The following is a 13,656-nucleotide window of genomic DNA, read 5'->3' on the forward strand; positions in this document are numbered from 1 at the left end:
AAGAAAGGAACCAGTTACACCAAAAGTTGGGATTATAGCATGAATTTCCACTGAGAAAATGGTAGAAGTGTGAATGGGGGAAAATGCCATTCTTGGGGGAAATCACAGTTGACAAAAGTACCTGTTTTTATTTCCCAGGGATGTTTCGAAAGGATGAAGAACTGACTGCATCACAGAGAGGTCTGGCTGTAAGGTACGTGCCCTTCCGTGGTGTCCCGCCATGGCTCACGCTGTCTCTACCTGGGATATACTCGACTCTCGTGGCTAAGGCTGCCTTGTCCTCCTAGAGGTACCGACTTCGTGAAAACCAAACCTTCCTCCCTCCGCACACCTCCCTCCACCAAATCTGGCTGGGTGAGGCTACACATCCCTTCTAAGGCTCACAGAGCACCTTGGATATATCATCACATAGTATGTGCCTCCTGTGTACCTGAGGGTATCACCAAATTTTCTGTCTCTCCTGTGACTTTCTGAGTTCCTGAAGACAGCAAGATCATATAGTCTTCGTGTCTGTCATATAGTAACGAGTGATAATCTCCACTTCCATTTACAGACCAATAACTCAGTAGCAGGTACTGAGTTAAGATATGTTAATATAGCACATAGATGCCGTGTTTTGAAACAACAAAGAACCAGTAAAATATTCTCAATATTCCTTGAGGAATTCATTCTGGGTTGGTTTCTACTTCCTTTATTATAGTACTCTGTTGTCTTATCTAAGGAATAGCTTAATTTCTTGGATAGGGTCTATCTTAATACAATTAGACATCAAAAACTCATTTTACCTAAAGGAAAAATTCCTTGGAAGCCCCTTGCTTTCTGTAAATCAAAAACTAACAGGTGCCTGGCTGTCAGAAGAACGAGGTTAAGTTTGTGATAGCGGATAGACCCTACCCTGAGGCTTCCCTCTTGGCAGCATATCTTGGGAATCTTCTTACATTTTGCCCACCTTTAAAATTACTCCATTTTGATATTCTCCGTAGTCCGTATTTACATATCAGTAGACACACACTTGAACAGACAGTTGATGAGCAGGCACTTTGATCTGGATTCTGGGGTCTTTAGGAGTCCTCGGCCCATCCCTGCCACCTCTCGTTAATAGACACTCAGCTCCCAGTTCCGCCTTGCCCTCCCCCCACACACCTACCTAGCAAAACCCCAAACGCTATTAAATTCAACTCTCCGCCTACCCAGACAGCGGAAGGGAGCAGACTGGAAGAACGTTCATCCCCGTTGACTGCACTTGTTTTCACGGGGTGGCCCCACGTTTAACATTAGGGCCTTAGCGTGGCCAGTGGCCGCGGTGCGTCTTCCGGTCCGCTCCCGTGAGCGCGCTCTCCTTCCTCAGACGCCCCGCACACCCTCCCCCAACTCAGGGTGGCAGCAAAGTTACTTCATTCTGCAACCACTAAAGCTGCCAAGCTGCCTGTGTCTGTAACGCCGTGCTCCACTTCTGTCCCGTCCCAAGCGCTGCCCATAGTCCAGCCCAAGGCCAACTTCTCCCTTCTCCCTGAGTCCAGCTGCTTTTAACTCCAGGATCTTGCTTCTCGCCCCGGCCCGGGCACTGTCACTCATCATTTCTCCCTGTCTTTTCGCACTGAAAGGAGAAACACCTTTACCTCACTTTCCCTGCGAGCTGCCTCCCCAGTACTCTGCAGCCTTGTAGAGCAAGCCTCTGTGAGAGATTTGCGTCGCCGTCTCCCCTTCCCCACCCCCCTGCTCTCCTCGGCCCACGGCGCTCGGGTGTGTCCCCACTACTGGTCTGATAGCGTTTTTGCAGGTGGCCTTGCCCTCGGCAGACGTGATTGTCAGCCTCCCAGCACCATCTGACTCAGCCGATCCGTCAGTCCTTGAACTGCATTCCTCACTTGCCTTCCGGGAGGCCACCCTCCTGTGTTCTTCCCACCTCCCTGGCTGTTTCCGTCTGTCTTCTTTGCTGAATCCTCCCCCTCTGAGGCTCACCACTAAAGACTCGTGGGCTCCGAGGCCATCCTTGGACTCCTCCGTCTTCTCTGGGGATCACGTGCCGTCCACCGATTTGAAGTCTTGTAACTGTCTTCCCGCGGCACCTCTCTTCTGAGTTCCAGCCTCACCCTCATCTGCCATTTCAACATCCTGGCGTGGATCTGAGCAGGTGTCTCAAATGGGACAAGTTCCAAAAAGAGTCCCTGATTTCCGTCTCCTCCTTCCCTCTCCCCGGCCCACTACCTGCTTAGTTAACAGCAGTACCATTTGAAACGAGCCCCTTAGGGCAAAAACCGGGGCAGACTCATGCTTTCTTACTGCAAATCCACTTCTCTGGCAAGTTAACCTCTTCCTTGGAGACCTGTTTCTCATCTGACCATGACATCTGACCGTCCCTGATCAGACTGGCTTCTCACCATTCCCACTGAGATTGCCCCAGCCGGACCTCGCCCTCTACCTGGCCTACTGGAAAAGCCTCCCCAGCAGGGCTCAGTTTTCTCCCTTTTTTCCCTCCACAGTCTGCATTTCACTCAGCAGCCACAGGTCTTTCCGACATGCGTTGGATCATACTATTCCTCTCTTCGGAGGAAAAGCCCACAGCGGCTCCTCATGGAATTAACTGGGGGTGGACTAACGCACTTAGGACCGCCAGGTACGGGGCCCGACAAGGGCCACTAGTTCTACACAGACCCCCTTGTCAGAAACCCCCCCTTCCCTGCCATCACTCTCTGTCCCTTGGCCCTCCTTTGTTTTTCTTCACAATATATGTTATTGTCTGATACTATAGATTTATTTTCGACTGTCCCTCTTTCTGCCCCCTTAATGAAACAGCTGTGTGCAGAGAGAAGTTGAGCTCGTTTATGATCATATCCTCATCGCCGAGATAGCAGCTCACCCCTGGGTGCTTGTGCGCCCTCCCCGGGGACATCAGACAATGTCTGGAGACAGTTTTCGTTGTCACAGTGGAGAGGGGTGACGCTACTGACATCTAGCGGGTGGAGGCCAGGATGCCGCTAAACACCCTCCAATGCGCAGGGCAGCCCCCTGCAACAAAGAGTTATTGTCCAAGAAAGCCCGTAATGCTGAGATTGAGAAGCTCGAACTGAGGACCCAGTGGAGTTGACCCCAAATAAACGCCTATGGAACGAAAAATGATTCTGTCATTTCATGTCATAAAGGACATGCCTCTCATTTTAAGTAGCAAATATTATAATTAGCTACTCAGGATGTAAAATGACTTGTCATTTGTTATGACAGTTCAGCCAGGACAACTTCAGCAAATGTCATGGTTCAGAGTTATCTCCTGTCCTTGCACAGTGTGACACACTCTTTGACTTGGGAGGACTGAGCTGCACGCCTTGATAACCTGACATTGTTTCGGGGCTTGAAATACTCAGTGTTGAAATGGAGCTGTTTTGGGGGAGCACAGGAAGTTCGTCACTTCGTGATTGCGGGACACGCACCCTTGTTTGAGGCAGTGAGAAAGCATTCTCTTTCAGCATTACGGGAAGAAATACAAGAGAAAATCTGCCAGCAGCATGTTTCTCGCCTCAATTTTGAGCCTTCAATAGAAAAGACGTAAAGCTCAAAACAATTTTAAATGTGGAAAAATAATTCTGGAAGAATCTAAAAAGGAGTTTGGCTCCGTGGTGATCTAGCTAGTATCAGATGGACAGGAAGCACAGTTTTCTTTTTTATGGTTTTTTTTTAATAAAGACACATATGAGGGGGGTTCTGTCAACTTCTCTTGGCCACAAAGAGTGTGCTTTTTTAAGGAAAGCACTTCTCACATTTAGACAGGAAGGAAGGATGGTAACATCTTCCAGAAGCCTGCTTCCTGTCCCCAGGTGTAGCTGTTCTTTTAAAAATCTCTCTCTTTTTTAAGTTTATTTATTTTGACAGAGAGACTGAGCACAAGTGGGGGAAGGGGAGAGAGAGAGAGTCCTAAGCAGGCTCAGCACTGCTAGAGCAGAGCCCAAGGTGGGGCTCGAACTCATGAACCATGAGATCGTGACCTGAGCCAAAATCAAGAGTTGGACGCTTAACTGACTGAGCCACCCGGGTGCCCCAGCTGTTCTTTTATTTATGGTAGTTTATGATTGTCAGTGGACAGCAGACTTGATAAATGGAGCTGCTTTTAGGAAATCAATAAGGGGAGCCTGGGTGGCTCAGTAAGTTGAGTCTCCGACTCTTGGTTTCGGCTCAGGTCACGATCTCATGGTTCGTGAGTTCGAGCCCCGTGTCGGGCTCCACGCTGACAGCTCAGAGCCTGCTAGGAGCTCCCTCTCTTTGTGCCACGTGTGTGCGTGTGCTTGCTTTCTCTCTCAAAATAAAGAAATAAACTTAAAAAAGAAAAAAGAAAATCAATAAAATGCAGACTGCTAAGTCATCTGTATGATAACGTGTGTATTTTTTACCCGGTTACCTGCAGTAAGAACTAGAATGCTCTGTAAACTTTAGATACCACGTGCCATTTGCACAGACCTCAGAGCATTTGAATGGAAAATGTTGCAAGGCATCCCTCATTGCTTTCTCACATCCACATGCAGTGTATCAGTAAACCCTTAGGTTGTCCTGCCAGAATATACGCCAATGCTGCCTCCCAGCCACTGTCCTCTCCTGCCTAGAGATCCCAGTGGCCTCCTGGCTGGTCTTCTGGCTTCCACTCGTGTCCTGCCCACCCTCAGGGGCTACAGGGCTTCTTTTGCAGCATAGGTCTTTTAAAAACCCTCCTGTAGTGTTTCATCGCATTCAGAATAAAGTCCGAAAGTTCCTACCATGGCTTAGAAGGCAAGCCCTATATGATCTCCCCTCGGTTCTCTCGGACTTTCTCCACGTCTCTTTCCCTGGTTCAGCCCCTTCTGGCAACAGCAGCCTCCCTGCTGCAGGCTACGCTCCATCTCAGTGATTTTGCACACACTGTTCCCTCTGCCCTGATCCTTGTCGCAGATGCTCACAGGACTCCCCATCTCACTTCCTTCCGGGCTCTGCCCAGATGTTGTCTTGTGAGAGAGGCCTTCTTTGACCTGTTCATGTAATAGTAATAGCAATAGTAAACGTAATAATAGAAACCTTTCTCTTTGTAGTACGTAGCATCTCTGAAAATACTTCATACATGTTTTTAAAGTATCTGTTTTTTGCATCTTCTATGTGAATGCAGAATATGTCTCTATTTTGTTCACTGCAGTATCTCTAGACCCTAGAGCAGGTGGGCATATACTCGGTGCACACATAAGATTTGTCTAGTGCTTGAATGGTTAGCCAGTCAGGGATGATTCTTTATGCCACGTCTTGTCCGTCTTAGGTTTGTTTTATAGTGAAGAAATTAAGTAGAAACCTGTTGTAGTTGGTCATAAAGGCCTGTATTGAGGCTCCCTTTCCCAGAAACACCATTGAGCATCACTGCGTCCTGGTCTTTTATATTCTTACTATTTGGGGACACCCAGGTAGCTCAGTCAGTTGAATGTCCGAGTTCAGCTCAAGTCATGATCTCACGGTTCGTGAGTTTGAGCCCCGCCTTGGGCTGTCTGCCGTCAGCACGGGACCTGCTTGGGATCCTCTGTTCCCCTCTCTCTGCCCCTCCCCCTGCTTGCCCTCTCTCTCGCCCTCTCAAAAATAAATCAACATTTAAAAAAATTCTTATTGTATGAATGCAACTGAAAATTGAAGCTTGTTTTATTTTGGAAATGGTAAGGGCAGTGAGGAAGAAGATGATTATTCCTATCAGATTTTCTGAATGCTTACGTCACATCTCACAAGCTGCGCGTTTTCCATTTACAGACGCATGCCAAGCCTCCTGGAGTACTTAAGTTACAACTGTAACTTCATGGGCATCCTGGCAGGCCCACTCTGCTCCTACAAAGACTACATTACTTTCATCGAAGGCAGATCGTACCACATGACACGGTCAGGCGAAAACGGAAAAGAAGAAATACAGAACGAGAGAGCAGAGCCATCTCCAAATGTAAGGTCATGAGGTTTATCTGGAGCCTTGATAGCTTGTATTGACTAATGTTGTTTGTTTAAAGATTCTACTGTTTTCAAGTTTTGAACTTACCCATCTATTTCTTTGAAAATATTTTTCTAAGATAAATGACCCCTCACACTGTACCTAGTAATGATGCCCAGTAGAAGTACAGTCATGATCAAAGAACAAAACGAAGGTTACTTTACAAGCTATGCTGAGATCCTTAGTGAGAGTGATGCTTTATAGTTACGGGGGGGATATTTTCCAGGAGAGCCGTTTGCCTGCAACTGACGCAACCTAATTTTCTAGGCTCTTTCCTTACCTGTATGTCATGTTCCCCTAATTCCCCTGTTCTCCTCCCCTGCCTTCCCTGTCCTCTTCCTGATCATCGCTAGTTGAAATCTTACTCCTCTTTAAAAGCCTACATCAAATACCACCTTTTCCGTAAAACTTTTCCTGATTCCCACAATAAAAAAGTTAATAATGGAGCGTCTGGGTGGTTCATTCAGCTAAGCCTCTGACTCTTGGTTTCAGCTCAGGTCACGACCTCACGCTTTGTGAGTTTGAGCCCCGAGTCAGGCTCTGTGCTGACAGTGTGGAGCCTGCTTGGGATCCTCTCTCTCCCCCTCTCTCTGTCCCTCTCTCTCTCTCAAAATAGGTAAATAAACTTTTTAAAAGAGTTAATGGTAGCTGACACTTTGATAGCATTTCCCATGTGCCAAGTCCTGCCGTGGACACTTCACGGTTGCTCTCTCAGCCCCCACAGCACAAGGCAGGTGCTGTTACTCTCACCACCGAATGGACGAGGAAACCAGGCCCACGTCATTTGACCAGGATTGCCCAGGTTGGCTGTGGGAGAACTCGGGTTCAAACCCAGGCAGTCTGACTATGAAGTCCGTGCTAAGTTGCCTCACAGCGGAGCATAAACTTTATTTCCTCTGAACTGCTGGGAATGATGCTCCTTTATCAAGAAGGGCTCTCAGGCTTTGTGCCAGCTGAGTTTCTGGATTTGATCTGGTAGAATCTTTTGTGGTTTTTAAAAAAATTTTTTTAATGTTTACTTTTTTTTTTTTTTTTTTTTTTGAGAGATAGAGACAGCATGAGCTGGGGAGAGGCAGAGAGAGGGGGAGGAGACACAGAATCCGAAGCAGGCTCCAGGCTCTGAGCTGTCAGCACAGAGCCTGATGTGGGGCTCAAACTCACAAACCTGATCATGACCTGAGCCGAAGTCGGATACTTAACCGACTGAGCCACCCAGGCACCATTTTTGTCTTTATTAAAAGTGACTTCCTTTTTAATGTTGGCTTCAAAGAAAAGAATGACGTTATTATAACAAGAGGTAGGCAAACTAACTATGGCCCATGGGCCAAATGCACTCAGCTGCCTGTTTTTGTTTTGGTCCTAGAAAAAAAATCTTTTTAATGTTTATTTGGTTTTGAGAGAGAGAGACAGAGCACAAGCTGGGGAGAGGCAGAGAGAGAGGGAGACACAGAATTCTAAGCAGGCTCCAGGCTCAGCTGTCAGCACAGAGCCCAACGTGGGCTCGAACCCATGAACCGTCAGCTCACGACCTGAACCAAAGTCGGACGCTTAACCGACTGAGCCCCCCAGGCGCCGCTGATCTGGTAGAATCTAAAAGTCCCATGAGAAATAGTCCAGTCAAAAAAGTCTGAGACAAAAAAGGGAGCCAGTATGATTTTTCTGAATGTGGGGCTTGGAGCAAAGGATCACCCTCCTTTGAGTTTCTGTAAGCTGAAGCGTGAATGAAGAAAAGCACACCCAGTCTCTTCTCTGCCATGTGACCTATCGTGTTTTATACCAAAAGGTGCCTTTGTCTTCCCACTTTCTATTACTGGTTACATATTAATTGATAAACGTCGTATCAAGCGGGATCGAATTTCAGGCTTGACATGGAGTACATTCAAGTCTCTTCCATTGGTTGTTTCGTGTCTCCAGGCTGACCACTCGACCCTTTAGCAGTCTCACTGCCATCAGAGAAAGGAAGGATAATTACAGATAGCTCTGATATTCCAGAATCTTTCCCTGGAGTAGTAGAAAGAGTATGAAACGCTAGGATTCAAGACACTGGACATAATGTTATGTAATACTAGAAAAATTGCAAGCGCTTCAAACATGTGAGTAGTAGTAAATCACACCCGACAAAGAATAATACACGTGTATTCATTCCTTCTGTCACCTCACTCTGAATTTTTATGGGATGCACTCTCATAAAATGTCCCTTTCCTTTTTTGGGTTATAGACATCATAGACCAGAGGTTGTTGGCAATGGCAAACACTCTTAATGTATGACCTCACTGTCTTAATGTATTTGGAATTGAAATTCCAGAGGCATAAAATTTACACAGTCGGAGGTGGTAGTGATTTACAGATCACTCAAAGGTATTTGGAAGCTCTCTGTGCATCAGTGGTGTGGGTAGACTCTTGGGATCCAAAGTAGGGCGGTCAGGTAGCCAGCGGCCCTTTTGTTGGGGACCTCCCAACTGTCTTTATCTAGGTAAGAGACGGGTTTGGGCACTAAAACGAGGGCCAAAATAACAGCAGCTTAAAAAGGTAGGACATGTGGTGTCAGTGGTCTGTGGCTAATGTGGAGGCCCTGGGGGTGGGGGATCTAAGCTGTCCCCTGTGTTTGCCATCCTTGGGGCGTTGCCCTCATCTACACGGTTTAAGCTGGCTCACTGCGGGAGCTGTCCACGTTACTTGTGCCGACATCACGCGGACCTCGTGGCTACACTCAGCTGCGAAGCGGACTGTGCTGTGTGGTCTTCAGCTAGAGTTCAGTGCCCCCAAGTAAACATTCCATTGTTGCGCAAGAAGGGGAGGGTGGCTTCCGGGGAGCACCTGTCTGCCTCCGCCATGACGTCTGTAGGACTTTTCTCTGAGGCTGCTTAGTTTCTTAGTGGAGGATCCTCCGGCCTTCGGCAGTCTCACGAGGTAGATACAGAGTTGACTGCTGGCTTCTGGAGCTGGCCTGGTCAAGGGGGCTGAGGATTTCACCTCTCAGGATGCAGACTTCCTCCAGAGTCTCTACATTTCCATCCCAGCACTTACCCCGCCCCCCACCCTGGACCTGTGCCCCTAAGCCTGATCTTCTCTGGCTCAGCTTCTCTGAGAGCTCACGTCTGGCCCCCCTGCTGGAAAGGTGGAAGGTGCCACCTTATTGAGCAGGAGACTCTGACACCCAGGGCCTGTACCCGGCTTCCCAGGCCCCCACCCCCGCCTCCCCGGCTCCCTGATCTCGCTTTGCCTCAGCCTTTTTGGGGAGTCTCATGGGCGAGTGTGCCTATCGCTGGTTGTGATCAGACGTGTGCTACTTGAAGTTTTGTTTTGAGACTGAGACCTGGAAACTTGCACACGTAGTCGGAAGGCCGCAGCCTTTCTCACTGTGTCCCTGAGATGACGCACCCACTTTTTAGGTTAATGTGTCAGGCCATTTTCTCCAGCTCACCTCATTTGTAATTATAATTTCTCTCTAATTACCTGCTTTAAATCTCTTCTCAAATGTATAGGTTAGATATTTTGGGAAGAGGTGAAGAAAAGGTAGCCTTTTCCGTACTGGAGGAGGCTTTCAAAGACATGGAGGAAATAAGAATACGAGCTGCAGCGAGGAGCCCTTGACCACTCAGTACCTCCTCGCCAGGCCAGCCCCAGAACAAATAACGCTCTTCCAGCAGTGCAGTGAGCCGGGCATGTGCTTTGACTCCTGCCTCTGAGCCGTTTCTTTGGGCAGTGTTACAGAAAGTGTTCACATATGAACGTTCATTTGCAGGTTAGTTAATTTGAATATTATTAGGTTGCTGAGCAGGACACTCACAATGCAAGTATTTTGTTACCTCCCATGACCTGGATACAGCCAGCCCTTCCTTTCTTCCACCTGCTTCCCTCCCTCGGCAGGGGCCGTCACCTCCCTTACACCGAGTCGGATTGAAATATTCCGGCCTACTAATAATCCAAAAACACCATGAATTGGGTTCTCTGACGGTGATTTCACCTTTCCAGGATACAGTAAAGAATGGCTTTTTTTCTTTCTTTTCCCCATCAGAGTCTTCTGTGCAGATCTTTTTTGTTTTCTCGGGCGTGTGGTTCTTTTAGTTTTGTGAACAAAATTGCATCCAAGAACTTTCAGATTTAAAGAGATGTATGAGTTGTTTATTGCAGAAATAATGTTTATGAGATGCGTAGCGTTTGGGAAATACAGGGTAAAAGCACCATGGAGTAATCAACTGCGTATGAGTGTGTATATTAAATGTACAATCCACCACCAAAAGTTTTTAACGTGACTATTTTCGTGTACTCACACCTACACGCCTGTGTTTGCTCTCAGATTTTTTTTTTAACCGAAAGCTTTGAAAATACAAATTGATATTTCTAGTGATTTGAGCCATACTCCGGAGGCGTTAGTTGGAGAGAAGGCTGGAAACGGTCCTACTGTGAGACCATGAAGGCTTCAAATGCCGAGCACAGCGTAGCTGATGATTTTTCACCGGGGAAGTTCTAGAATTAATGCTGCATTTGGGAAGATGAATCCAGCAGTAGTGGGTAGAACGAATGAAAAGGGAAATGGATTAAGTTTATGAAGTCTTGTCTCGTTCTGTCAGGTTGCAGTTATTCAGAAGCTCTTAGTCTGTGGACTTTCCTTACTATTTCACTTGACCATCTCTAACACCTTACCTGTGGAGTATAACATCGATGAGAATTTTCAAGCTACCGCTTCATGGCCAACAAAAGTCATCTATCTCTACGTCTCTCTTCTGGCTGCCCGACCCAAATACTATTTTGCGTGGACATTAGGTAAGTGACATGTGGTAGACCTCACTGTTCATGTGCTGAAGTGTATCTTACCCAATGGCCAGCCAGCAGAGTGCCCTCTTGAGGAGATACACTTAAAGACCAATTAGAAACATTAGTCATCTATTAGAAGACACAAACCTTGCAGCTCGTATCCTAAATACAAGGATATATCCTACAAACTGTTAGGATGGCCTAAAAACTGGCTCAAGGCCCATTTTATTATAATATCAGATAAAAATGAGGATAAATCTACTTTTACTGTTTAAGAATAAAAGATCCTAGTATATGATAAACACGTACCTTCTGAGAGAACGTGGCAGATTGTTACATAGGTTTTTCATACCTTCTTTTTCACTTTGTTTATTGCAGCGGATGCTATTAATAATGCTGCGGGCTTTGGTTTCAGAGGATATGATGAAAATGGAACAGCTCGTTGGGACTTAATTTCCAACTTGAGAATTCAGCAAATAGAGGTTAGTAAATCATTAACAAGTCAGTTACCCTATGATACTTTACGTACCCCACTTTGCTTTTACAGGTCATGACGCGATGTCCCAAGAGTGATGTTGAAGGCTTTTTAACAATAATAACTTATTTTTCCATTCAACCAATATTTGTGGGTTGTCAATCATGTGCCCCAGGCGCTGGGGATCTAGCGGGTAAGATTGGTGTGACCTGGGCCCTTCGATCGTGGGGCTTTAATCTAGTGGGTGCTACAGAAGGGAAGATTGGGGTCAGAGGGATATAGGGTGTGTGTGGGCTACAAGATAAGGTCCAACTCCGATGAGGTAGCTCAGGGAGGGTCCTGAAGGAAATAGTCTTAAGCTGAGTCCTAAATGATAAGGAGGAGGTTGCCAGGCACTCCAAGTAGAGGGTGATCAACCTGAGAAAGGATTTGTGGCTCATGTTGGGTCATAACAGAGGGAGTGGTGACTGTGACTTCAGTGGAGACTGGAGACACAGAAGCCAAGCCGAGATATTTTCAGAGGCCGTATTAAGAGTTTTGAGCTCTCCTAAGAGCGATGGAGTGTGGTGGATGGGTTTTATGCAAGTGAGGTGGTCACAGCTGTGGTTTAGAAGGGTCTGGCTATGTTAGGTAGAATGAGTTGCCCTCGTGGAACAGAGTGGTCTGTTAGGAGGGTGTTGTGTTAATCCAAGGTGATGGTGACCTAAGCTAGAGTAGGGACAGTGGGGCCGGAAAGACATAAGCACCTTGGAGCACTGTTCCAGAGATTCAGCAGAACCCGGTGATATGCTGGCATCAGCAAGAGAGAATGAGTTATAAATTGGGACCAGATATCTGGCTTAAACCAGTTTTATGGCGATGCCTTTCCCTGGGAGAAGGAACAAAGAACAGGTACAGGTTTGAAGGGGAAGAGACTGTGTGTTCAGATTTCAGACTTAACTAAGTTGTCCGGCAGACGAACCAATGACCAGACACTAGCTGCAACATCTGAGCTGGAGATCCTAATTGGGGAACTAGAAGCGTGTAGCATTTCAGGTTTTGGGGGGAAACCACGAGAGTAGCCATGAGAGAGCAGCGAGAGACCGAGAAGGGATGTGAACCCCCAAGGAGCCCCTGTGCCCTTGGCTGGGCAGAGGAAGGCAGGTCAGGAGAAGGAGCCAGAGAAAGGAGAGGAAAAGCAAAAGGAGACATTGCTTTGCAAGCCTGAGAGAATTATTCCAGCAGTAGCAATTACCAAAACCTAAGGTGAAAAGTTGACCAACAACTTGATAATGAATGGGTCAGGCTGGACCCGCCGCTGAGCCTTACCGTCACTGAACGTTCATCACGAAAAGTGGGACAGTCAGTCATTAAGCGCCTGTGGAGGTGATGCCATAGGAAACACAGCACCGTCTTTCAAGTACTTTGCCAATACAGTTAAGCGTGGTTAGGTCTCTAAATCTTTCTAAATGTAGAGGGAGTGTGCAGTATAGAGAAGTAAGTTAAATGCTGGATCCAGAAGCGGGAAATCTACAGGACAAAGGACCCAATTTTCCCCACAAGTAAATGCCACAGAAGAGTGGGGGGCAGGGAGGGGCCGCTACAGATTCAGAGAGCAGAGCCAAACACATCATTGCACCTTGTCTGCACCCTCTGAAAAGACCAACTGGAAAACCATGTTTTTAAACAGTCGGGATATTTGGCCACAAAATGAGCATTAAATGATATTAAGGAGTTAATACTTAGTTTTGTTAGGTCCGATCTTGGTTTTTTGAAAGTCCAGTAAATTCTGAACTATGTACAGGTGACATAAGATGTCTGATGCTTGCCTTGAAATTTTCCTACGATGTCAGTAATGAAAATGGGGAAGGGGAAGGAAAAGCGTAAAGTGTGGAAATTGAGTGATGAATGTATGTATGGCAGTGTTTCTAACTTTCTGTTCATTATCGCCACCCTGAGGAGGTTTTGAGACATGTGTCACCTCATCAACCACCCCCCCCCCCAGCCCGTGAACTTTAATACTGCATACACTGTATGTCCATTTATATATCATGTATATACACATATGCTTTTATACATAAAACGAGTAAGCCTTTTTTGCCAAGAACCAGTTTTCATCCTCTTGGGGGCAATATCGCCCTTGGTGAGAATGCATGGTCTAAGAAAAAGTAAAGAAGGGGCCGCCTGGATGGCTCAGTCAGTTAAGCATCCGACTTAGGCTCAGGTCGTGATCTCGCGGTTCTTGAGTTCGAGCCCCACATCGGGCTCTCTGCTGTCAGCGCAAAGTCCACCTCAGATCCTCTCTCTCCCTCTCTCTCTGCCCCTCCCTTGTGTGTGCTCTCTCTCTCTCTCTCTTTCTCTCAGAAATAAATAAACATTAAAAGAATTTTTTTTAGAGAAAAAATAAAGAAGAAGGAGCCAGTTTCCTGAAGGAGGGGAGGGTGATCAGGGTTGGATGCGACTGAGATAC

The 13,656-nt window shown here is 46.8% G+C and overlaps 1 protein-coding gene across 3 annotated transcripts in view; it reads left to right on the top strand.

The window, feature by feature from the left end:
* MBOAT2 (membrane bound O-acyltransferase domain containing 2) overlaps positions 1–13,656 on the top strand; it is a 128,573-nt gene that overhangs the window by 101,102 nt on the left and 13,815 nt on the right. For all 3 annotated transcript variants that reach the window (XM_049652575.1, XM_049652574.1, XM_049652573.1), the window contains 4 exons: positions 139–193; positions 5,746–5,929; positions 10,549–10,741; positions 11,111–11,214. In XM_049652575.1, coding sequence (XP_049508532.1) covers positions 139–193; positions 5,746–5,929; positions 10,549–10,741; positions 11,111–11,214 — 536 coding nt within the window. The remainder of the gene's footprint in view (positions 1–138; positions 194–5,745; positions 5,930–10,548; positions 10,742–11,110; positions 11,215–13,656) is intronic.

This window comes from Panthera uncia (genome assembly GCF_023721935.1).
Source record: "Panthera uncia isolate 11264 chromosome A3 unlocalized genomic scaffold, Puncia_PCG_1.0 HiC_scaffold_12, whole genome shotgun sequence".
Classification (NCBI taxonomy): domain Eukaryota; kingdom Metazoa; phylum Chordata; class Mammalia; order Carnivora; family Felidae; genus Panthera; species Panthera uncia.